The sequence below is a fragment of the Pseudopipra pipra genome, chromosome 1 (genome assembly GCF_036250125.1).
Source record: "Pseudopipra pipra isolate bDixPip1 chromosome 1, bDixPip1.hap1, whole genome shotgun sequence".
Taxonomy (NCBI): Eukaryota; Metazoa; Chordata; class Aves; order Passeriformes; family Pipridae; genus Pseudopipra; species Pseudopipra pipra.
Genome location: NC_087549.1, coordinates 108990953 through 109017944, shown reverse-complemented (window position 1 = coordinate 109017944; position 26992 = coordinate 108990953). Strand labels below are relative to the sequence as shown.

The 26992-nt window shown below is 36.7% G+C and overlaps 1 protein-coding gene across 4 annotated transcripts in view; it reads left to right on the top strand.

Moving 5' to 3' along the window:
• The window catches only part of BBS9 (Bardet-Biedl syndrome 9), a 280340-nt gene that overhangs the window by 17609 nt on the left and 235739 nt on the right, over window positions 1-26992 (top strand). For all 4 annotated transcript variants that reach the window (XM_064670331.1, XM_064670327.1, XM_064670315.1 and 1 more), the window contains exons 6-9: window positions 10789-10963; window positions 15070-15154; window positions 16898-17081; window positions 18215-18344. In XM_064670331.1, the coding sequence (XP_064526401.1) occupies window positions 10789-10963; window positions 15070-15154; window positions 16898-17081; window positions 18215-18344 (574 nt within the window). The remainder of the gene's footprint in view (window positions 1-10788; window positions 10964-15069; window positions 15155-16897; window positions 17082-18214; window positions 18345-26992) is intronic.

Below are 26992 nucleotides of genomic sequence, written 5' to 3'. Positions count from 1 at the left end.
AGTGACTACTCCATTACAAAAGAAGTTACTAACCTATAAGTATTTATTTGAAAGGTCACCAAACCCTTGTTAGTTGCTATTCCTAGAGGGTTGAAATGTATCTTGTACAGTCTATAATGCTTTATACTAATTGTACATTGGGTTATTAAGTTTGGTGCAAATCATTCTTATCAAAAATCACCCTACTACGTCACTGTTGTGGTTTAATCCAAGCCAGCAACTGAGTACCACACAGCTGCTCACTCACTTCCTCCCACCTCATCCTGGTGGGATGGGGAGGAGAATCAGAAAGAGGTAAAACCTGTGGGTTGAGATAAGGACAGTGTAATATTTGAAATAAATCAAAATATTGTAATAATTAAAATAATAATAATGAAAAGTAGAGAGAGAGAAATAAAAGCCAAGAAAAGCAAATGTTGCACAATACAACTGCTCTCCACCCACTGACTGATGCCCAGCCTGTCCCTCAGCAGTGATCAGCCCCTCACAGCCAACTCCCCATCATTTGAGTGTTCGCTGTGTGCTTCCAGCAGTCTTAAAATACAAGATAACAAATTGTTCCTGCTTGTTAAACCTGTGATGTCTTTTCTGAGGTTGCCAAAAAGTCAACCAATAGGATGGTGATTTTTTTTCATAGAGATGTAATTCACTGACTCTTTTGACCACAAAGTAAGAGTTAGTCTTTTCTGTATGTTGGTTACCAGCCTAGGATATATGTAGACAAATGATCTGAATGTGAAAAGTATCTGTGTTTCCTTGGTGGTTTTGAACATATTTAGTCAATCTGTTTATTTGTAATTTTAAGGGGATATTTGAAACTTCTTGAAGAGGTATAGGAGCTCCCTCTAATACTTTGTGCAGTAAACTTCCATTTTTGTGTTGTAAGCTTCAGACTGTTCAACTTTGTTATAAACTGCTTTCAATGAGTTCTTTGGATGTGACTGCAGTTATTCTGGAGAGGATTCTTCAGCAGATGTCTTCAACAATTCTCTAGCTCAAAAAATTAGTAAAGAATCACACATAATGGGAAAAGGTGGGAGGGAGCAATGGAGGTCATCTAGTCCAACTCCCCCCCTCAAGCAGAGTCCCCTAGAGCATGTTACTCAGGATAGTGTCCATCTGGCTTTTGAATTTCCAGAGAAGGAGACTCCACGATCCCTCTGGGCAGACTTTTCCAGTGCTCAGTCAACTGCACAGTAAAGAAGTTCTTCCTTATGTTCAAGTGGAATTTGTATTACAGTTTCTGCCCATTGCCACTTGTCCTGTTGCTTGGCACCACCAAGAAGAGCCTGGCTCCATCCTCTTGACACCCTCCCTTCAGGGCATATCCCCTCTCAGTCGTGTCTTCTTGAGGCTGAACAGGCCCAGCTCCCTCAGCCTTTCCTTGTAAGAGATGCTCCAGTCCCCCAGTTATCTTTGTTGCCCTCCACTGGACCCATTCCAGGAGCTCCATGTCCCTGTTGTACTGGGGATCCCAGAACTGGACATGGGGCTGAGTAGAGGGGCAGGATCACCTCCCTTGACCTGCTGCCAATGCTTTTTGTAATGCATCCCAGGATACCATTGGCCTTCTTGGCCACAAGGACACACTACTGTGTCACACATGGACACACATGGACAACTTGCTGTGACACACATGGACAACTTGCTGTTCATCAGGACCCCTAGGTCCTTCTCTGCAGAGCTGCTTTCCAGCAGATCAGCCCCCAGCCTATACTGGTGCCTGGGGTTATTCCTCCCCACATGCAGGACCCTGCACTCGTCCGTTCAATTTCAAAAAATTCGACCCTGCCCATTCCTCCATCATGTCAAGTTCCCTCTGAAGGATTGCACAGCACTCTGGGTATTGGCCACTTCTTCCAGCTTTGTGTCGTCAGTGAATTTGCTGAGGAGGCATCTGCCTCTTCATCCAAGTCATTCATGAATATGTTAAAAAATACTGGGCCCAGTATTGAATCTTGAGGGACAATGCTAGTTACAGGTCTCCAAATAAACTCAACCACTGATCACAGCCCTCTGAGCTCTGACATCCAGTTAGTTCTCAATCCACCTCACAATCCACTCATCCAGCCTACACTTCCTGAGTTTGCCTATGAGGTTACCATGGAAGATAGTGTCAAAAGCCTTGCTAGGTCCGGATAGGCAACATTAACTGCTCTCCCCCATCTATCCACTAGTTATACCGTTGGAGAAGGCAATCAGGTTGGTTAAGTGTGATTTCCCTTTGATGAATCCATGCTGACTACTCCTGGTCACCTTGTCTTCCACATGCTTAAAGATGACCTCCAGGATGAGCTGTACCACCTCCTTCACAAGAATTGAGGTGAGGCTGACTGGCCTGTAGTTCCCTGGATCCTCTTTCTTGCCTTTTTGAAGACTATAGTAACACTGGCTTTCTTTCAGTCCTCAGGAACCTCTCCTGACTTCCATGACTTTTCAAAGATGATTGAGAGCAGCCTAGCAATGATACCTGCCAGTTCCCTCAATGCTTGTGGGTACGTTCTGTCAGGGCTCATGGACTTGTGGATCTCAACTTTGACTAAATGGTCTCTAAACCTCCTCAGCTAAGGGAAACCAGACCTTCTCCCTGGTCCCCTGGATCAGGGATTCCTGAGAGTTTGCCTTGTCAATGAAGACTGTAGCAAAGAAGGTGTTCAGTATCCCAGCCTTCTCTGCAACCTCTGTTGCAAGAGTACCTGTTCCATTCAGTAGGGGCCCCACATTTTCCCTAGTATTCCTTTTGTTATTGATTTATTTGAAGAAGTCCTTCTTGTTATCCTGGATGTCCTTAACCAGATTTAGTTCCAAATGGGCCTTGGCCTTCCTTGTTGCATTTCTGCATACTCTGATAATATCCCTGTGTTCATCCCAGGTGGCCTGTACATCCTTTCACCACGTGTATCTCCTGCTTATGTCTGAGTTTTGACAGAAGGTCCATGCGGGTCTCCTGTCTCTTTTGCTCACTTCCTTGCCCATGGGAATGCACTGTTCATGAGCCTGGAGGAAGTGATCCTTGAATATTGACCAACTCTGTTGGACCCCTCATCCCTCTAGGACATGTTTCCATGGGATTCTTCCAAGAAGGTCTCTGAAGAGGACAAAGTTAGCTTCTTGAAGGCCAGGGTTGTGATGCTAGTCATTGCCCTGCTTCTTCCTGGCAGGATACTAAGCTTCATGACCTCATGGTCACTATAGGCAAAGCTGCCCCCAACCTTCACCTCTCCAACCAGACCATCCTTGTTAATTAGTATAAGCTCCAGCAGCACACCTTTCCTCATTGGCTCCTCCACCCTCTGTATGAGAAAGTTATTGTCAGTGCTTTCCAAGAACCTTCTGTATTGTTTGTGCCTGCCTCACTATGTGGTTCCTCCAGCAGATGGCAAGGTGGTTGAAGTCCCCCATGAGAACCAGGGCCTGTGACTGTGAGGCTACTTCCAGCTGTCTGTATAAGACCTCATCTTCCTCCTCCTGATCAGACAGACTAGCAAATACCCACACCAGTGTCACCCTTACTGGTCTGCCCTTTAATCCTAAGCCATAAACTTTCGAATCACTCATTCTCCCTGAGACAGAGCTTCACACATCAAACTGCTTTGGGAAGTGCTTAGGAATCATGAAGCTTCTTAGTCTAAGTAGACTATAAAAGGAGAAGTAGGAGAAAAGATGGGGAATTTCACTGGGTTTTAACCCAGTGGGATTATGTTGTTCTACTTGGTTATAAGTTTGCAGGTCTGTCTTAAATGGAATTTTAAAGATAATAGATTTATTGTACTTTTGAATCTACCTAAAATATTACAAAATAGGGACTATATTCAACTTCAGCTGAACTCAATGAAAGATCTGCTTTTGATTTATCGTTCACTAAAAAAATCCATGTGCCCTAACTATTCAGTCAAACATTATTGATTTGAAAGGGCAACTGCTGACAGTACTTGATTATGAGAGATTTGCTAGTTCAGTAAGGTGTTCTATAATATTTGTATAATGTATGATATAACTTACATAACTTTGGATGAGGGCAGTTTGACACTGGAAAGGTTCACAAACTAGAATTTCTCCTTCTTGCTTTAGAAAAAGTGTATGCTAGTATTTTAATGCCTGTATGAATGCAGAACTCTTAGAAGAAGATTTCTGCAGCTGCTAAGGCCTGAAAAATAGTTACTGACCAAGCTATGGCAACAAACAGAATTTAAGGAAAAAGAGTTCTACCATATCTTCAGGAACTGTCATTATTCAGGCCACATCTTTCTACACAGCCATTTTTCCATGAATGGCTAATGTCCTTTTTTTCAAACCCCCCTCTATAATGAATCTGCTGTATTGAAAAGGAGAACAACTTTGTATGATACTGCTTTCACAGATGTCTGAACATTTTTCCTGAGACTATTTCTTGCACTAGATAGAAACATCCACTTTTGAACATGGAAGAAATTCTCTGCTTAATATGAAGGTTGTAGAAAACAAATTTTAGTATTATAATCTGTTTAGGGGAGGAAACTTTACTTTTCCTGTCTAAACAGTGTCAAATGCCATGTTTCTTTCTGTAGGAACTTTTGTGTGTTGTATATTGCAGCTGTGATACTTTTGGATCTCTATACTGCATGCCAGTCTTTTGTGCTCCTTTGAACCGTACTAGTGTTCTTGTTTTGAGGGTCCTTCCACCACCTTAGGCTAATATAAAATTTAAAGGGATCATTCCCACGTTGCATAATTAACTATGTCATCTTCTGTGGTAAGAACTGAATGAAGAATAGAAGGGTGTATCACAGGGTATTTCTCTAAAGGATTGATTGTGCCAGTGAGGGCTGATTGGCCTTTGGAGATAATTTAATAGTTCAAGATTCCTTTTCCATCTAAAATCCTCCTTTATGCTTTATGGCAGGCAGATATCTACAAGAGGTTAGGTAGAGGGAATGCAGTTTGATGGCTGAGAGAAGCAAGAATATTCTTTTTCTCATGGCATCTCTGACTGCATGCTTTACTGTGACTTGACTGGGGAGGCTTGTTACGAAGTGAGCTGTTGCAGAGAGAGCATCTCTTGTACTGGGACTTGTGAATATGTTCTACTGCAATACTTTATTATCTGGAAAGGATTAGAAAATAATTAAAGCTAACATCAGTAGAATAAGGATTTAGTGTTTTCCTGAAATACTTTCCTTCGTTTCTCTTGAAGTTCTTCCTATCCACTACTCTATTTCCTTCCTGTTGGAGTGATTTTTCAATTCCAGCAAAAAAGCACTTTGTTTCAGCTGGAACATACGTATACTTTGTGCATCATTTGGGATGAGTAATTGCATTAGCACTGAGCGATGCAGGGCATTTTTCCTTGTCCCCTTTATGTTTGTTCAGGGTGTTGCACTGCCTTGGCACTGCTGTCAGATCCTCTGGCCTAGAATGAATGCCTGCAGCTGAAATTCTGGACTTTGATCCCTTCTGTAGTGAAGCAAGGAGCAGCCACCAGACCACCAAGCTAGTAAATTCATAGTTCTTTCTGAATGTACACTGACACGTGCTTCCTGAGTTGGGTTAGGGAAGTAAACTAAGACTTGCCTTTTACTAGGCATACATTGTTTTAAGAACTTATTTTCTAACTTATTTTCTAATGGTTTTTCCATTCATCAAAACTGATTCCTGAAGTCCTTTCCTCACCGTTGACCCAGATCTGTTTTGCTAAATGAGCTAAACTCAGTAGCAAGTAGAATTTTCCAAAATGGGTTTGAACTAGAGGAGACTTTGTTGTCTATACTGGGAGAAATTTTCCAGGGCAAATTTCAATGATGAAGTAAAAGGAAAACATATTTGCTTATTTCAAGTCAGGACAGGAACTTCTCTTCCAGTGTATGGGAATGCAGTTTATGTGCATCACTTCACTGGTCAATGGATTGTGGATTTAATTTTTTTATCATGTTAGGAAAACATTTCCTGCATATCATTAAGGGGCTCTTAGGCTCCTGTATTGAGGAACTTTTGATTACCATTAAAGGCAGTTAAAGTTTTCTCACTTGACATCTTCCTAAAGTATGTAACTTTATGAAGCTTTTTCTAATTTCCAGTCTATCCCACTGTAGTTTTCATTGCATGATTTCACGTGGTGCTCAGGCCTTGTGATTACATAATGTACTTTTTATGAAAATGATTTGGTGCCAGAGGGGAGGCTCAGAGTAGAGGAAGTCATTAACATGCAAAAAAACTTGAGCTCCAAAATAGCTTTAATTAGAAGCTTATTTCAAAGAACTACCACCTGCCTCTCATTTTGTCATTGCATTAGCTCTAAAAATACGTTGTGGTTTAAAAGTGTGACGTAAATGTATTCGTATTCTGCTAGAATAACAAAACTACAAAACAACAGTAGCTAGACTAGTGCTTAAAAGTAACACTTTCTGGCTGAGGGACATTCCTCTTGAGACACAAGCTGCTGAAACTATGTAGAGTACACTAAGTGATTCCATCTGATATGCAGAAAACACTGTGGTTTATATTTTCACTTTATAAATGTGTCACTGGCCAAGCCAACTGGCTGCAATAAGCTTTTTTGAAATGGACATTTCTGGCTGAGTTTTTGGAAGACTGCATTTCTTAAAGTGAAACATAAAACTCCATTCACTAGCTACACATTAAAAACAAATGGCTGAAGGAAATAAGTTGACCTATAAAAAGCTGGGAAATAGGAGTTCATATACAATTTAATTTTCTTTAATTAAGTTTTACATGTAATAGTTTGGATAACTGGAGTTTGATCCACTTGTACAAGCTAGTTAAAATCCAAATTTGAAAATTAGTGAGTAGGAACAACACAAATATGATGAACAAAGTGGTGGGTATATTGAGAAGTGCCGCTGTGCTTTTAAAGGCCCAAAGAGTGATTGCTGATTCAGTCTTATGTGCCTATATTTGTTTCTTTAGGCAAGTATGGTTTGGTACTGCAGTATGCTTGGAGATCTTTGGAGTGCTCTAAAGAACTTGTCGTATTATGTCATGTCGTAATCAATCATGTCACTACTGTTAAAACTGAAGAGATTTTACAAAGATTGGGGTTATGCATGTTAAAGATCACAGAATCACAGAGTATGCCAAGTTGGAACGGACCAATGAATGCTTCTGTGTTTGGTATGACATGTAGCTTCATACATATTGCCGGAGGTGCTATAGTTTTTCTGTTCATCACTTTCATGATGTGATGAAATTGGTAAGAATAAGGTTAATATTTACAATATAGAGGAGACTAGAAGCTATTATTATTTGTTACTTAAGCAATAACACCTCACCACTTGCAATGACTTTTACTTTTTTTGTTATTTGACTTGTGATATGTATCATAGAATTATAGAATCAGCTGGGTTGGAAGGGACCTCTGAGATCATCAAGTCCAACCCTTGGTCCACTACTGCTGTGGTTACTAGACCATGGCACTAAGTGCCACATCCAGTCTCATCTTAAAAACCTCCAGGGACGGAGAATCCACCGCTTCCCTGGGCAGCCCATTCCAGTGCCTGATTACCCTCTCTGTAAAGAATTTCTCCCTAATATCCAACCTAAACCTCCCCTGGCAGAGCTATCTTACTGACAGCCGCCTGGCAGAAGAGACCAGCCCCCACCTGGCTACAACCTCCTTTCGGGTAGTTGTAGAGAGTATCACTGCATATCAGTTGTATCTGCTATAGTTGTCATCAGAAGAGTAGAAATTAACAACTTAATTGTATATTTTAGGCAAGCCTAAACCCTAAAGGTTATGATCAGTAGTTGTCTTGAGATAGTTTTCTCACTACTATCAATATAACTAGGAGTACCTGAAATTTTATTCTATTACAAAATATATAAGATTTCTGTGTTAGTAAGGGCATTCATTTTAAAATTAAATGTCTATTCTTTAGATCTTCTATCAAGCAATATTTAGAACTTTTCAAATCTGAATAGCAACATGGAAAAAAATTAAACATAATTGCTGTAAGAATGTTTTCGTGACTTGAGTCATTTTATGCACAGATTTAATTTTTCATTCTTGCTTGGTTTATTTTCCTTCTGATTTTATCTATGTATTTCTAAGGAAGAGAAGAGGAAAAATAAGAAGCGCCTTAAAAAAAACAAAGTAAAAATGTGTTCTACTGTGCCTTCTAAAAAAACCTTCAAGATGATCTGTAATCAATTTGTCTCAGGTTTCAGGTACCGGGGAGTTCCATTGAAGTTAGATACTGAAAGCTAAGGCTCTGGAAATAGGGCAGACAGCTGCAGATCTTTTGCAGACACATTGCTGGTGGTAGGAGAATTCATAGTGTGGAAGGGGATTTGAAGATTCTTTATACCCAGACTTCAGTGTTGCATTCTTGATAAAGGTGTAAAATAGAAGTGGAACCGAACAGTTAGATAATGTAAAGTGTTGAGAGGGTTTTCAGTATGCCTTTGAATGCTGAATGTGAACAGATGTGACTTTGAGGTAACAGATGTAGAATAATTGTGGTCACATAGACACCTGGATTATGAAGCACTGTTTTCTTGCAAGCCAAATAAAAATCCCACTAGTTATTTGTAGTAGTCAATAACTATACTTTAAAGTAACCATGCCTAAGAGACTGTGGTGGCAATCAGTGGGCTAGCACCTTTTACTGGTTATCAGTGTTTGTACAAGTTTCTCAGAGAACTTTTACTGGGTAATCATAATTTTATACAGCTGGCTAACTCATATTTTTTCTAGACTGTATCAGCAGTGTGAGAATAATGTCAGCAACTGCTGGGAATTGGAAGCTGGGTGTCATTAATGTTGATAGCATACCCATGCAAAAGTTCCCAAGTTTCTCTGATGGTTTCTACTTGTTGCTGATCCAGGAGCATGTGATAGGACTAAATCCTGTGAAATTTCACAGCTTAGAGGAACAGATATCTGCAAGAGGTGCCTTGGGGTGGAACAGAGATGAAAGATAGAATGCCTTCTTTGAATGCTGGAATTGAATGATTCTTCTCTTGTCATGATCTAGTCCACTCCCTTCCCAAGCAGGTTCACCTAAAAGTTGCCCAGGATTGTGTTCCACTGTATTATCAGCAGGACTGTGGGAGGACAGTCTACAACCTTTCTGGACTATGAGTTCCAGTGTTTGATGACCTTCACAGTAAAAAAAAAATAAATTAGATTTTTATGTTCAGATAGAATTTCATGTGATACAGTTTGTTACTGATGACTTTAGTCCTGTAACTGGGTGTCACAGAGAAGAGTCTGCCTCCCTCTTGTCTTTTCACTAGAGACTGAAAGATTCAACTTTGCCTCAACCAGATTAACAACATGAATTGTACTTCCAAATGTTCTTCTTATCAAATGGTTAATATTTGCGGCAGAGTTTAAAGTACATATTGTGAGTTACATGCAGAATCCAGAAAGGAGGGGAGATCTAAATTTTTAGAAAATGGTAAAATCTGAGAAAGGGGTGAGGGAGGAGGGCAAGTGGAAAGGACCCAGGTGCTTCACTTTCCTTTCATTTTTTTTCCTCTTCTTACCCTCAGCTAAATTTTTATTGTGTATTTTAATCACATGGACAAGTAACATGATGTACTTCTGGCCTTTTACACTGCTATTTATTTTTACGTAGTTAAACTTTCTGTGGAGAATCGCAGTGGAGATGAACAATGTTTTGCACTGTACATTTGTTGTTTTTTCAGGTACTGAATGTCTTTGTTACCTTTATGTAACTTTAAGAGTGAAGTTTTAGTCTATTTTTTTTTTTTTTTTTGGTTTCACCTTCTTCTGTTAGGAAACACTAATTAAAAGAGGGTGGAACTTAGTGAACAGACAGTTTTTTGGGGTCATCCATGCATAAAGAATCATTCCTGAGACACAAGAGAGTATTTTAATCAAGGTGAATAGACATTTTGAATTACAAGTACTTCACGTAGCATTTGCAAGATAAGTGCTTATCTCTGAATTCAGTAAAGACACATCTATCACCTTCAGGAATTGTTAATCTTAATGATTAACAATTATTAATGCTCTCTTTAAATGCATAAAAAATATTGTTTTTTTGAATTGTTACCCTGCATATGAAGTGCAAACTGCATAATCAGCTTCTGATCTCAGAATTTTTCCCAATGAGACTTTGAATTTAGATTGGTGTACTTGAGGCATGACAAGCCATGTCTTAAGTCATGTCTTGAGGCTGCTGAATAATGGATGAGGCTTGAAGTCATTTACTCCAAGCTGAATTTTTTTTATTTCATATTTTTTAGTCTTGCTGGTAATACAGAGTAGGCCTGGTTTGTATTTTCTTTCCTTGAAGACAGAAAATGTTAATGTAAAATGTGGAAAACATTACCATTGTATTATTTTCCCAACAATACATATTTGTAGGACTTTCTGTTATATTGCTTCAGTAGACTTGGAAGAATAGAATAGGTTATTTTTAAACCACAGTTGTTATGACTGCTTGTAAGGTATGGAAGCATTTAACAACCAGAATAATTTGGTGTTTTGGAAATATTGAAACATTTCTTTAAACTGAAATTGTAATAGTTATATCCTTAGGAATTTGGTTTGAAATAAAATATTTTTTCCCCCTTCTAATATATTCTGAATGTTATTCCCCCCATAATCTAGTTTGTTTATTTTAGAAAGTAAGCTTTTATTGAGGTTGGAATATTTAGTATTCTTCCTCATAGTATACTAACACTCCCATAAATGAAAATGAATCTTATTTTTGTTAGGATTACTGATGCGTACAATTTTAATTTACTTGCAGTTTTAGGATTGAAACTAAATAAATAACTGCTTTGTTTTCTTTGTGTATTTCTTTCTGTTGCTTTCCTTAGGTCGAGATTTGATATGCATACAGTCCATGGATGGGATGCTTATGTTGTTTGAACAGGAAAGCTATGCTTTTGGCCGTTTTTTACCCGGTTTTCTTCTGCCTGGTCCCTTGACTTACAGCTCTCGCACAGATTCTTTCATTACTGTGTCTTCATGTCAACAGGTTGAGAGTTACAAGTATGTGTTTATGTTCAGTAATTATAGTGTGTTTTGGTGCTGTCATTTAGTAATGATAGGTTAACAAATTGAAAGTAATCATGTTTAATTTTTAATGCCTCTACTTGAGTATCCAAAAGCGGGTGATAGGTAGTTGCAGGAAAGGCATTATATGTTGTTGAGTGATTACTGTCTCTGTACAGTCATAGAGGAAAACATACTGTGAGTCCTGAGGACTTTATGGTCCTATTTTATTTGTATATATGTGAAGTCTACCAGCTTATCAAGGCACGTCATGTTTCTCCCAAGTGCCAGGTTTCTCCCTGCTTCAGTTCAGTCTAATCTATGCTTTTGGTGTTGGAAAATGGATGAAAATGTTGTGAGCTATTTTAGTTTGTGACCATATTACGTTTATTATTTAGAAAAATAGAACACAATGTAGAGGAAAGACTGTGCAAGACATTTCCACTTCCTCCAAGCACAGGGACTATGTATCGCAAGGCCAATCAGATAAAAATGTAGTAGAGAGAGAAAAAGAAAAAAAAATGAGAAAGGTTTTGAAAGACAGACAAGGAGGGATTTGTGTTCACTATGGAGAAGCTTTCTAACTGAACCACCATGCTGGGAGTTTATCAGGCATTCATCTTTAGATAAATCAGATGGATGCTTCAGAAATGGGACATTGTGGTGGATGTCTGCTACAAAGCCTTTTTAAACAAGAAGTTTTTTAAACAAGAAGTCTCCCAGTTGCAGGCCCATGTTCTCACAGAGGACTAATGCCTGCTGGGAGGGCAACATAATGGACTTCAACAATGTGGAAGGTTTTGGAGGTGCATTAGGGAGAACTCCTTTGATTGAGGTGCTAGACAACCTGGCTTAGGAAGACACTTTGGTGAATACACAACTCAGAAGGAAATGTTTGGAGAAGTAATAGTCAGCATCTGCTGTTGAGTGTTGCAGATATTGGCTGCAGTGACCATGAGCTGATCCTAAGAAAAATGAGGAAGATAAACAGTGAACTAAAGACTGTAGATTTCAAGAGAACAGTTGGGTTTGTTCAAGGAAGTGGTGGGCAGGATCCTGTGAGACGCTGCCCTGAAGGGCAGAAAGGCTTAGGAGAGCTGCTGCATCATGGAAAGACCAAGAACAATCCATTTTGAGAAATCGATGTTTAAGAAAATAAGTAGCAGAAGGCAGATTGACTGGACAGGTAGGTCCTGACCGAGTTCAGATGGAAAAAAGGGAGTGTATGACATGGAAGTTAATACCGACTACTTGGGAGGAATATAAAATATAATTTCTCCATTAAAACTGACACAGTCTGCTGTTAGGGTTTTTGAATCTCTGTGCCTAGCAGGCTAGCAGTAAACTGGGGTGGGGTGGTGTTTAGAACGGAGTTACTACCTGTGATGACAAAACTCCACACCTACTAAAATGGATGAAAAAGTGGCAGAGCTGTCAGGCTTATAGAGTAGTAGCTGTTCACAGTTCTAACTAGCAGCTAAAGATGAGTGATGATGATACTGGAGCCAATATATCTTTAACATCTTCATCCTGGACAGTAGGACAAAATGCCTGTCCTGAAATTCAAAGACAATGCCAAGTTGTAGGAAGTGACTAATATAAAAAGGATAGGGCTGTCATTCAGAGGAATCTCATCAAGCTGGAGGAATGGACTGACAAGTACCTTAAGGATTTTTTTCAGATGTATTCATACATATTAAAGAAAATAAGGATGCCAGTTTTTATAGATTATGCCGTGGGAATCTAATCCAGGGAATGTTAGTCCAACACGACGCTTTCTCACACTTACCAGTTCTGTCACCTGAATTCCTCAAGCAATACTCTTTTCATTATGCTGTTTAAACTTGATCAGATGACAGATTATAGATATTGTATATTGTTTTCTTATCACAGGACAAGATGTATGTATTGCAAGTAAAAGTAATTTCATATAAAATTTATATTTTTCCTAAAAATTAGAATAAAAATTCTAATATATTCTTATAATAAAATTAGAATAGAATCTATTAATGTTGTCAATTAATAAAGAAACACTTTTTCCTTTAAAGTGAACATCTCATACACTTTTATTATGTTCAGATTCTTGACCTTTACAATAAATGTGACTAAAATTTTTCATCAGTCTGTTAGAAATTCACAAGTGTGCTGTCCTTCCTGTAGGAACATGTAGTTTTAAAGGAATTCTTCACTTGGTTATTGGTCTTTAATGCCAGGTGTTAAGACACTGTGGTGCTAATCTCTAGTGTGTGTCTGAACTATTAGGACATTAGAACACAGTTAAGTAATCCTTCTAAAGTGAAGAAATAGATATGCTAAGGAAAGAAGAGGTTATTTTTATTGTAGTGAATGAAAAATACAGCAGTTCTGTCCAGTGTTTTTAGCAGAACAATTTACCAAACTTCAAATTATCCATTTTGTTATGACTGTTGATTCTGAATTCTTTCAATATCTAAAAGAAAAATGCCTCTTATTTAAATGATTATGTGCTTGATGTGATAGCTGAATTAAAAGTTTGTGTTGGTCATCTGTGGCTTGAGTTTTTTTGTCATGAAAATGCAGGCAACTGGCACTTAAACATCAATATATATTGCTGTTCAATGGAGCTTGGTTTGAAAATTCTGTATTAGTCCCTAATTAGTTAATAAAATGATAATGTGCTTTTCAAGACTATCAATAAAATTTTCTCTTTTCACCATATGTTTATTAGGTCAGAATCTGCAACTTCTCTTATAAATGTGTTAAACTGAAAAAGGAAAGTAGATTTGTTCATACAGGGGACAGTTAAAGACATAATTGTACTAAAAGCAGCTTATTTAGTATTATTAACTAGGTCATAACAGTTACCTTAAGCAATTGAATCTCTTACGACTAGTACATAGTTTACTTCCGTAAGTAAAATAATTTTAGAAACTAAAATCTTTCAGAATCACAGAATACTTAGGATTGGAAGGGACCTCTAGAGGTCATCTAGTCCAACCCCCTTGCCAAGGCAGGGTCACCTCAAGCAGGTGACACAGGAATGTGTCCGGGTGGGATTTGAATGTCTGCAGAGAGGGAGACTCCACGACCTCCCTGGGCTGTTCCAGTGCTCTGCCATCCTCAATGTATAAAGAAGTTCTTTCTCATGGTGAGGTGAAATTTCTTGTGTTTTAATTTATGTCCATTGCTCCTTGTCCTGTCACTACACCACAATACATGCATCTGAAACGTGAGGAATATTGGTGTCATCATTTTAAATCTATAGCTTTGACAATAAACAAAAATACATTCTGTTATTTTAGACTTGAATTGGAACAGTCAGAATTGTGTTGGTTTAAGCTTAGGAGCTGATGGCACTCCACGAATTGCAGAATTGAATGCTATCTTTTGGATAAGTTTATGTTGGGTCTTTTTCTGTTATTTATTTCACTTTTGTAGAAAACTTCTGTATTTTACAGGTTACCTAGTGTGCATAGGTGTAAAGAGGACAGATAGATGTCCTCAACTTTTATGGCCATTGATACCTTTTGTTCAAATGTCTTTATTTCCAGTTTTTCTTAATATGGTTGGTTGTCAGTTAAAGTAATAACACCCCCGCAAATCTCCCAGGTTTTGCTAGATGTGCCACTTAATGATGCCTGTTTACTGTAGTCTGTTGGATTGGAACTACTTAGTTTACTTAATGAATGTGCTTGAGGGTTTCATTATTAGGTATAGCAGATTCTATTTCTGGGCAGTTTAGGAGGATTTTTAAAAGCTTAATAAGAGGAAAAAAAATTTTTTTTCAATTAGGATTTCAATTTCACAAATTGAAAATAAATTGGTTTCTTTCGTCTGTCTTCGTGATCAAGGTTTCTATCCTCTAATATATTTAGCACATAAAATCTGAATTTTTGTTTTAATTTCTACCTTTACACTTAGCTGTTATCCTACAGTGATATTAATCTTAATATCTTTGCTGATGCTCGATTATGTTGCAGTAGGCTTTCTAACAATCCTTTTAGTCAGTGCTTTTTCTGTGAGAGTATACTCATGATAATTATATTTTATTTTTTACTTAATGTAAGGCTGTTAACTACAAAAATATGTTTTACTTTTTTACCTTTTTAAACTTCCTATAACAGATACCAAGTGCTGGCATTTGCGACAGATGCTGATGAAAGACAAGAAACAGAACAGCAAAAACTTAGCTCTGGAAAAAGGCTTGTGGTAAAACCTGTTTATTTTACATGACCTGTATGAACACTGCATACATGTTAAAAAGACGGATGCTAGGTAACGGGGTGGAAACATTGTCTGCTGACAAAGGACCTGGTCCAATTGCTGTTAAAGGCAATGGAAACACTCCAGTGTATTTCTATTAAGGTTTCTTTAGCCCTCAGTTTTTTAAGGTTGGGCCTTAAAACTAGCTGTTTTTCTACAGAGGAAAGGAAGAGAGAACTGTGTATTGGAAATAACTATTTCTAAGGCCATCTTTGTAATACAGAACCTACACTGTAGTAAATTAGATAAATAGGTACACCTGAATTATTGCTCATGTTTTTAACAGAAGTCTAATTGTGACTTTCTATTCGACTTAGAAAACTAATGTCATTCTACTTGGGGAATCCTTTGCACTTAGAGAAAACTCAGCGGTGAAATGTTTCCATAAATAATTGGTATCCTGAACTCTTCTTGGCAAAAACCTGTGGATTCAGTGGTCTTCTGGAGGTTCCTGTGACTGTTTTAAGTGTGTCTATGAATAAGCTGTTTAATATTTGAGCTGCCTCCTATTAAGAGGAAGAGAATTTAATTCACCGTGGTCCTAGAGTAGAGTGGCTTGTCTGCTAAATATACTGCATATGTAAAATGCTAGATTCAGTGTATTTCAGGTATGGCAGTAAAATGTTGGGAGAGCATCTTCCTTGCAGTGGCTAAAAGTAGAATTTTTTCAAACTATAAGTCAATCTGAATCCTACATCTTCAACTGGGAGAAGATGTAGTTTTTAAATAAGAAATCTGGAATCATCAGATATGCTGCAAATGAAACATTTTTTTTTAAATTTAAAATGTAAAGCACAGATGGAGACAAATGTAATAAGCCTGGCTTTTTTCCCTTTAACTTTTAAGATGGCACTTCCAATTTCATATATCAGATATGTCAGTATGTTTGCTGACACATTCTATGCTCTTTAAGCAAAATGATTGATGCTGTTCATATAGGAAGTGCTGACAGTTGAACTTTGATATATTTTTACTTCAGAAATTCTAAATTTCTGTTTAACTGGCTTGGCAGAAGTCAAAAGCATTTTTTGCATGTGTGTTTAGTTGAAATTTCCAGAGGAGCTGCAGAAACAAACCAATGAAATGTGTCAATAAGCAGTAATATTTTTAAAAACATAAAGATAAGGGAGACAGGATTTATAAGTAGTTGCTTATTATATCAATGTATGTAGTTGGAGAAATAAACAAGCTATGACATACACAAGCATTCTTCAGATTGAAGAGTGTTCATGAGTGACTGCAGGTTTGGCTTACATATGGAAAGCTTTTGTCCATTTTTCCATTTACATATATTGGTAGAATAAGTTGTCACCTTTTGCTCTCTAACCTTGTCCTTAATATCCAAGGACATGTACAGAGGCAGATTTAGTACTTAAAATATAAAGCATTTCCGTTTTGAATGGGATGTGTATTTTAAAATTTAAATGTACTTAAGTGAACTGCATAGTCATCAATTCATAGCTATTTTAAAATGAAGATATTTTTGCTGCTTTACTCACATTAAGGAAAGCTACCAACTTCCCTCAGAATAAGAGGATAACTCTCATTCAAAAAAAGATCTGGATTTTACTTTTCTATGTTAATGATTTTACTTTTCTACGTAATTTGATTAGTTCTGAGCCTTCTCAAAGTATTGTCTTTAATATGCAGCTGTCAATTGATTTTTGGAGCATGTTTCTTCTTTTGAAGGTGGATTGGGTTCTAAACATCGGAGAGCAAGCACTGGATATATGCGTTGTCTCATTTAATCAGGGAGTTTCTTCCATTTTTGTGCTTGGTGAGAGAAACTTCTTTTGCCTTAAGGATAATGGGCAAATACGATTTATGAAAAAGCTTGATTACAGTCCGAGTTGCTTCATTCCTTATTGTTCAGGTTTGTAAAAGGAAAATTCAATTTAACTTTAGCTTCGTTACTTTTACAACTAAGAGTCGTGTTTGGTTTTTTTTTTCCACTTTTCCCACTGTATAAATATGTTTTTCTGAATAAGCAGGTTGGATGGGGCTTTGAGCAAGCTGGTCTAGTGGAAGGTGTCCCTGCCCATGGCAGGGGGAGATGGGACTATGTTGTCTTTAAGGTCCATTTCAACCCAAGCCATTCTGTGATTCTGTGGTTCTATGATTTGTAGAAAGTATGTGAATTGGAGCTCTCTTTTTGAATGAGGCAAGTTTATTTTCAAATGTTACTTAGTGTAAGGTATCATAACTTTTAGAATCTAAATATTTTCTCATTACCAAATCGAGGTACTTGTTTAGTGTCCAGGCTACCAAAGCAACAAACATGGAAGAGTGAAAGATTTTGGAAGAAAAAACTACTGTTTGAGGACCTTCTGTTTGAGGAACTTGTGATATTTACGGATAGTTTAAAAAAAAATCAAATAAAGTTTACTGTTATTATATTGTGTGGAAACAACTTGGTTAGAACTCCAGACTCTTAATACCTACTCTCTTTTAATGTTTCAAAAACTACCTGATAAATTTTTGACACTGTGTCTTATTTTGAAGTTAAATAGCATTTTAGTCTTTACATATTTGATCTTGACGATCCTCACATTTTATACTTTCTGATTTAAATTATACTATAATTAAACCCTGTAAATGCATACACATTCAATTGGTATTCACAAGTTAATAAATGAATGAAGAATACAAGTAGTAGATATTTAACCAATGTGTTATTTTGTCATATCTGTCCTGGCACGCCAACATAACCATTATGAATCTTTCTTTGTCATATTTAAAATTACCAAACATGGCTGGCTAGAACCTTAGAAAGTTGTGGTATGTGTTGTGTAATATGCAGTTGAAATTGGTGTCCATAAGTAATCACGTCATACATTGTCAATGTAACTTTCATAACTTTTGACACTTTAATTATATTAAATTAATTTATAACACATAATGGCTTAAAAAGAAAAGAAAAAATAGTATAATGTTATAAGCCTATATGAAAAGTAGTGGCTTTTGAAAAGTCTTTCATCCTAAAATTGCTTTTATATCTTTTAACAGTGCAAGAAGGAACAATAAACACTTTAATTGGAAATCACAATAAGATGTTGAATGTTTATCAAGATGTTACACTGAAATGGGCCACTCAACTTCCCCACATTCCTGTATCAGTAAAAGTAGCGAATTTTCAGTAAGTAACTTGTTAAAGTTTGCTTTTCTTCAGAATAATCTCCAGTTGTGAAATTTACTTCTAGATCCTAACAAACAGTTCTGAGGTATATAACAAATAAGGTGACTTGTAAAAAGAAAATTCGAAGTGTTTTGCTTTGTTCTGTAAAATGTTCATTTTGTTAATTCTACAACAATACTAGAATTGCTATACTGTGCTTTAGGTTTTCTGTTTTTCTTGAGTGAAAATAGAAGCTGGAGTACCGTAGCTCCAGTGCGGTAACTTCTTTTTTGAAAGGATGAGAAGTGAGGCGGTGCAGTCTGGTAAGATCCTTCCTTGAGATAGGAAAATAAGGAATCTCACTGAAAATCTGTTCTTCATTGAGGATTTAAGAGCATATGCTTTCCGGAGATGATTTGTTGGAACAGATTATTAAACTCCAGTGTTAAACTGTGGAAATCAAGGAACTGCTTAAATTGCTGAGGGCTGCACTGCAACAAACCAAAACTTTTTGTAATCGATGCATAAGACAGATCAGGGAAAAACTGGTTGGGTGGGTAATTGAGTGCAGAGAAGTTAAGACATGTTGATAACTTGTACTGTGACTGTCACTGAAATAAACAAACCACAGAAAGGCTCACTGTTTTTACAGTCCAGTTTTGCCTGTACTGGGTGCCCCCAGAGCTGGGGTGGGTGCTGGTTGCCCAGTGCCTATGACCATAGGTGATGCAGTAGGAGAGTCCTTGTCAGGTAGATTACTTTTGATCCCCAACAGGCTTGTGGCTGCTGTCCCAACATACAATGGATTGCTAAACACTTGGTAAGTCATGCATTTTACCTCTTAAGAAATCTAACTAGCTTTACTGACTTGTGCAGAGTAATCTAAGGGATGTTTGTGTTTTGTTTGTAACTAATGGTTACCTAATGTTTTCTAAAATTATTTATTATTTATTTTTTTAGACTCTCTGGAGAGAGTTGGGCTGGCTTTCATCCAACAGGTCTTACAACTGAAATATAATGGACAGTCTCAGTGGGCCAGTTAGTATAACAGTCCCTTATATAATGCTTAGTTAATTATGCAGCGTATGACAGTAGAGCTTTTGAAGTTTGGAAAAATATTTGTGTTAGAAAAAATTTGAAAAAAGCATTGATTTTTACAACAGCAGATTGTAGTAACATTTGTATATACAATTATTTGTGTGGAAACTCATTATATTGAACCATCTGTTTCAATAATGCCTCTGAGAAGTTTATGCAGATTCTGCCTGTTCCCTGGTAATTTTAAGACTGAGCAGTTTGATCTCAGGGAGAAATTTGAGAGCCTTAAATCTGTCCCAGCTCAATTTGTTAGTTAGATTTAGAATTCCCACAGGCCAACTAATGCCAGGGTGTGATTTGGGGTTGTGTTCTTTAGCAGGTAGAGAGACAGTAATCTAGTTACTCAAACCTCTTTATACAGGTAAAAATGAGGGAACATCTGTGTGCCTACACCCAATGGCCTGAAAGGCAGGGAGAGGTCCAGGGCATATGTGTTTCTGAGCTATGCTTCTGTCTGTCAGTAGGAAAATATCCAGTATGCTTGTGCTTCATTCTGGCATTAAAAATAAAGACGAGCGAAAGAGCAAAAAATGTAGTAAAGCTTATAGAAATAGTAATTTGGCTTAAACTGAGCATATGTCTTTGGATTTTTTTTTTTTTTAATAATTTGAAAGGGAATTTTTTGTGAGTTAATGTGATAATGATTTTCTAGTACTCCACTCAAGAGAGACCTCAGTCTCAGTTGGGGCCTCTGGGTGTTACTGTAAGATAAATAATATTAAGTACTTTAATAAGCATAGAGTTGTTAATCCTGCACTGCTGAGGGATTGAAGGGCCTTAAATATGGTGTTATGTCAATTAATTACTTTCTTCCCTTTTATTACAATAATACTTACAAAGTAAATGAAGCATTCTGAAAGTAGTTATCTCTACAGATCATGCCTGTTCATCTGTATTATCTCCGTGGCATAATGTCTGTTACTTCTAATATATGACTCTGGCTTGCTGGATAAGAACAGCATTATTAGAAGCTATTTTATATAAATCCCTTGGGGCAGGAGTAGTAATTGTGTCACAAAAGCAGTCATATACATTATCCTATAATCATGGTAGTCTACTTCTAAGATCAACTGGAAAGTGCTTTAGAGAATTCCAGCTAAGCAACTTGTAATTCTAATGTGTGCCCCTCCTTATTCTTTATTAATTGATTTTTCCTTTAAAAGTAATGTGAAATATGGTATTCCCCTATTGCAATACCAGTATGTAAATAAGGATAATAATATACTACAACATTCGGTATTAAATTCCTGTATAAACTGCTTGATTTCCATCACTTTTTCAGAAACATGCAAGGAAAAATAGAATCAAAGAGAAGTGGTTACTTACAACAGTTTTAGTAAGGTGCCAATGAACCATAAAAATTATGTATTTTTAAGCTGTTGAACTACACTTTTTTGCCTTCTGTGAAAACCTGAATGTTCTCTGTCAGGAAATTGAAAATTTCATATAAAAACTTGTGATCAGAAACTTGAACTACAGGCAAAAATTTGTTTGTTTTATTCTGGGTTTTACCTGAATATCTCTTTAATTAATCACTGAACTGGAAGTTTAGTTCTAACTGTTGTTATAGAGATTTGTCCCTTATTTTGTTGGAAGTTTATATTCTGGTTCTGTTAATGTGTATTAGTTATTTTTTCTGACATACTTTTAATGTCAGGGGGACTCCTACATGCCTAACACTGCCTGTATTGCTTCGGAAGTATAACCACATACACTGACAATTTCAGTTAATTTAAACTGCTTAGGTCTGTGTCTCAGCACAAATTTATCTCCCCATGGATAAGCCTGCTTAAACAGTTATATTTTTGCATGTCCTGCCTTGTTATCCTTCAAGTTATGGCTGTGAGAAAGCATTCTTTCTGAAGCTGAAACTCTTGAAGAAAATGGTTTAGATGTTCTGCCTGAGTTGATTAAAAAACCCCAAACAACTCCCCCGCCCAAATCCTTTCTAGAATGGTTTGAATAGAAACAGTCCATACACTGCAGTTGGAACAGCTGAAATCTGGGAAGTTACACAAAGGAATTACAAGAATTCCTACTCTGCTCAAAATTTCAGTGTTAAAATGGTAGTTGTGAGCATCAATATTTGCTTGGTATCCATGATAATTACATAAATATCTTCTTAGTGTTGACTTCAAAGTCCATTTCCTTTTTTCTTGCCTTTTAGTTTTCATTTTTCTGTTTCATCAAAGACCTCTTTTCTAAGGCCTTCTTTATACCTTCACATCTCCTTTGCAAAGGAAGTTTCATGAGCGATATCTCTTATGCTTATAGGTTATAAATTCTATGAATTTGTCACCGATGCTTCTTGAGATGTGACAGATTTCTCTCTGACTCCCTCCCTCCCTTCCTTATAATTCAGGTAATTGTGTGGGGAGCAAACTCATAGCATTGTTGTTCCTACACAAAGTTCCTATTAGCTGGAGCACCTCATATCAACGTCTTTTTTTCCTGCTGGCAGGGATTTAATCCTGTAAAGTCAAGTGACCTAATAACTCCTCAACCAAAAGGTGGATTATGTGTGTCAGAGTCATCTGACATAACTTGTTCATAAAGTGGTAGAAAATCACTTCTAGAAGAGTCATATTTGTTTTTCTGTCTGAATTATCCTGTCTCCATATGCATGACCATAAGAGGTCCTTGGAGTAGATTAAAATACTTAGACAACTACTTTTCTATTTATTTGACACTAACTCACTTGGCAAAGCTGTTGCTAAGAGTACCATCGTACCATCTTTTAACGGCTGATTGATTGCACCAAGTTTTACTCTGTCCTGCTTGGCCTGAAACTAGAACATCAGGTGCATTCAGTCTGAAGCAAAATAGGCTGTGTTGCAAGCCTCTGGGATGTTTTCTGTCACAATATGAAATGCCAGTGTGGGTTGAGTTAAAACACATAGATAGAGTGTTATAGCTTGGATGTAGTCTCAGGAAAGGGATTTCTGTTTTGGTCACTTCCAAGTCACAAAGCTGTTTTTGCAATAGGAAAGCCTGAGGCCTTTAAATCAGGGCCTTTTTTCCCCCTTCTGAATATTTTAAAAGTTCACTACTCTCCATTTTACTACTTAGTTTTTTTTTACACAGTCTTCAGGTTATATCTGATAATCCTGTAAAGGCTAAAAGGTAGTGTGCCTTTTTTTCTTTTAAAGTGAAACAGACTGCAAACTTCCTCAAATACCCCTTCTTTTCAACTCAGTGTTTCATGATGTCTCTGATTTTGGTTCTTTGTGCTTTTGACTGTCCACCAAGAAATTAAGTCTGGTGATATCTGCATGGCAAAAAAGTGTTGGAAGTAGGCACAGTTCTAACAGGAAGCCAACCCCGGGGTTTAGGGGACATGTTGTGGGAAAGATACTTCTTCCCTCTCTATTCTATTGGGGACTCTTACTACTTTAGGCACCAGTTTATCAGTGAACTTAATGTTTAAATAAATGAAGGATATTTTCCCCTTCAGCCACATTGGAATTTGATTAGTAATACCTAAAAAGATAAAACTTTAGAGCCACTTGTAGTGCTTGTCTATAAGTAATTGGATGCCTTGCATATGTGTTACCTCTTGTTTTTAGGAGCTACATCTGGGAATCAGAATATAGTAACCACTATAGTACCATTATGTCTGTGAGAAGAAGGACTTTTCTTCATGGAAGAAAGATTCTTGAAGCAAATAACCCAGAAAATGATGCATATGCCTTGTAAAATGTGAAGTTACTTTTATTACAAGGGGTTGACAGGTATAGACAAGTTGGTGAAAGTAGCTAAAATATTTGCTTTCACTTTCATTTATTTGACAGGTAAATATCATTTTACTTGGTAATGGAAGAGCATGTTTTCTGAAGAGGAAATATAAAGAAGTCTGGAAAGGTTTTTTGTGCAGAAGTAATTTATTACCTTAAAAGAATAAGAATTTCTGAGTTTCATAAAATATTAAGTTACCAGGACTCAACTTTTTAGCTTGAGTTAAGCTAGGTTTCATTATTTGAGATGGGGAAAAGTTATTTTCTTTTTTAAACAAAAGTAAGTGTTGAAAATCCAGGAAATAAAGTAGACTTTATATGTTCAAATGACAAGTAGGGCTACCTAGTAAGCTTTGTCCACACTTCAACTCTTTATGAACTTTGAATCTGCCTAGTCTGGCTAGGTTTATACTGAGGAATTATCCCATAAATATATCACAGGGTTCCACATCTTTAGCACTGATTCTACTTTGCTCAATTTGCTGTCAAAAAGCAGTTTCTTTATGTGAATTGCTAGCACTACAACTAGCTATAGTGTTTGAAATCTACTGGGATAATTTTTTGTTGTTGCTTCTCCAAGTATGATCAGCCCATTATGACTGCCCATTTATCAGCCATCAATTAAACCTAGCAAGCTATAGGCTATTGATGTTCATGTTTTGACTTATGCTGTTACATATCTGATTAAGGATTTATTGATTAATAAGATAATTTTATATTTAGATGCCACTTTTCTTTTTTTCTTGCATGTTTTCTAATAAAAGCATGTGTAACTTGCATAACAGATGAGTAGTGTAAAAACATATGTACAGTGTTGTTTAGTAATTTCTAGCCTATTTTGCTCGAAGTAGTGATTTTGTGCTACCTATCTGACTTTTCTGTTTTGCCATGTTCTACTGCAGGCTTGTACGTTCATTCTTTATAACCAGAGGTGACCACTTAAAGATAGTTACAGATCAAAGTGGGAAGGTTTTTTGTCTTGACAATCTGATGTGCCACCTTTGAAGTGTCAGTGTTATTGTTGGCCTTGCCTATTTGAGGACCATATGAAGACCAATGAATGCCTGCAGAAAAATTCCCACTGCTTTAACCCTGCGTTTAAAAGAATATGTGAGGAAGGGTTGTGTGGTTTTTATGACCTAGTAGCTTACTGTATGCTGCAGTACTCTCCCCCATTAGTCTGCAGCTTAACTGCAAGACTGAGAAGTATTGCTCTGGTGACTCAGGAAAGTAGAGATTGTCCCTACACCACCTCTGGCACACTTTAAGCATAAGCCAAATTACATATACTGCTGCACTTCAGAATTGCCTATCAGTTGCCATTTTGAAGGGGAACACACTACTGAAAGAGGCATTAGTTGTGTTTATTGCATTTAAAACCAATCCCATCTTTACCCCAACACCAAACAGTAAAAAATGTTACAGTTACTGGAGGAAATGGAGAGATTCACTTTTTTGCCTTTTTGAAAAATGTTTAATACAATACTCCCTTTGGATTTTCTGATTTATTAGTATTTCATAATATTAGAATGATTGGTAAGAAATGTGTGGTCTGTATACTTCCTGGTCTAACAAGTTATAAAGTCCCTGCAGAGTGTTGTTCACTGATTTCATAGAACCAAGACCCGTGTGTATGAGTAATAGCTTGAGCCTGACATAGTTAACATGTTTGTAACTTCATGGCACTTTATCTGAATAAATTTATATATAAAATCTCTGATTCAGCAACCTGTTTCCATAATGAAGAGAACATAATCTAGGCTTTAAATTCTTTGTTTTGACATGGATTAATTCCCAGATTTGAACTCATATGTGGTCCAACAGACTGATCAGTTTAATTTAAATGAGGTGTGTGAATCAAAAAATTGGAGTTCAGAATTCTGGTGTATAGCCATTGGTTGAAAATGTGCTTTATGAAGTTTTAGCTTCCAATATTTTTTAAAGAAAATTAAAATCTGCGATCTATTTGCAAGTGAGAAAATACTGGCTTGGTCCAAATATGAACTTGAAATTAAAACTTAGTTTTCTGGCGTGGAATCATAGTACGTTGGGTGGTTGGATGAACGTGCTTTGTGTAGCTGGGCTCTCCAAACAGTAGAAAGGCAACAGGAACTGAATTTAACTGGAAAAAATATGAAGAAATATTGTAGCTGAATTAAGTATATAAGGTGTAAAAGTGCGATCATATAGGGTAATAGTGAGTGGATTCAAAATAAAACCCCTCTCATTGAATTTTTTAGCTATCCAGATGCTTGAAAATACTTCGTTCTTCATTCCATCCCGTCTGTTATTCCTTATTATAACTGACGTCACCACAGCTACCACAACTCTTAAAGAATCACCATATAAAAATGGGAAAACTTACATATAAAACCAGCAAAACTTAGCACTTATTACATAGTTTTATGGAAAGAAAACTGCAGGAATCAAACTTTATAGTTTGTTGAAAGATTTTCCCTTTCTGTATAGTAGTACTGTAATAGAAGCAATGCCAGTTATGACGCACAATATGAACTGTTCAGCTCTATACATGTATATATATAAATTTTTATTTGAGTGTTCTGTAAGAATGTTGCTTGATCTGAGAAGAAATGGAGAGAATTCTAGAATCTTTCTACTTAAACATAATTTCATTTTAAAGAAATGTTTGTAAGGAAGAAAAATGTTTTTTGTCACTAATTTGCCACTGGATTCTCAAGAAATGACAGTACAAAATATTACCCTCTTTAAAGGTCTTTTGAGGAGATAAATTTGATGTGTGTAGCTTAGCCACAAAATATGAATGTGATTGTATTTCTTTTACCTTAGTAGGATTCTGATCCTGCAAAGACATAGATGTGCCAAATACCATGTCCAGTATATGCTGTGGGCTTTCTGGCAAGCTAGCTTCAAATGATATTTACTGTATGATATTAAGCACATACCCATACTGTCAGTTCTTCTAATTTTATTGCATGTCACTTATTGGCTTTTTGAAAAAGCCTACTTTTTACAGTCATATGGTTTTGTAAAGGTTTCAACTTACTTTAGAATAACTCTTAAAATATTCCTACCTTCACGGTTCTAGAGAAAGCTTTAAAAATGGAAATTCTCAAGAATAAGAAGGTAACTCTCCCTTTAGTATTTAAAGTCATATCCTTGCTTTTAAACAAATAGCATGTGTTTTTTTGGCTAACCCACAATTTCTCTGTGACAGTTCATGTTGTTACAGAGTAGAATTTAACTGTATCAGATTCTGAACTCACAGTCTTGGAGCTGGTTACTGAGCAGTAGGCTGGAGTTTATGGATGTATTGTGACACTTGCCCTACCCATGGACATCTTGTTTCAAAAGCAGTTTTACGAAGAGTCTCAGGCTGTTGATTTTAAAGGTCTTGATTATTATGCTATTAACATGAAAGACATTTTTTCATACAAGGACCAGCACATAGGACATTTATGTTAAGCTATGGAGCCGAGAGCCACCTAGCAGTACAAAGTGCTAGAGATGCTTTGAAAAAGCAGCTTTGCTCTTTGCGAGACAAGGTGAGGGGACAGTGATAAGTGTTGTTAAAAAGGAAAGTGTACATACTTTTTCCTTACTGAAACTCTGGTGAATTTTGAAGCATGCAGGCAACTGTGAGGAGAAAGTTTTTTGAGTGTTTTGAAAGTTATATAATTCTTCAAACCTTTCAGAATAAATGTGTGGTAAGACACATCATGGTTATTCCTGTTAACCTCTTTGTAATATTTGTTTAGTCTAAGTTTCCATGTGTACTGTCTAATACTATCTTGTATAAAGCCAACAGTTAAAAATAAGCTTTATGTAAAATGATAAATTTACTAGAGTGTAGATTTT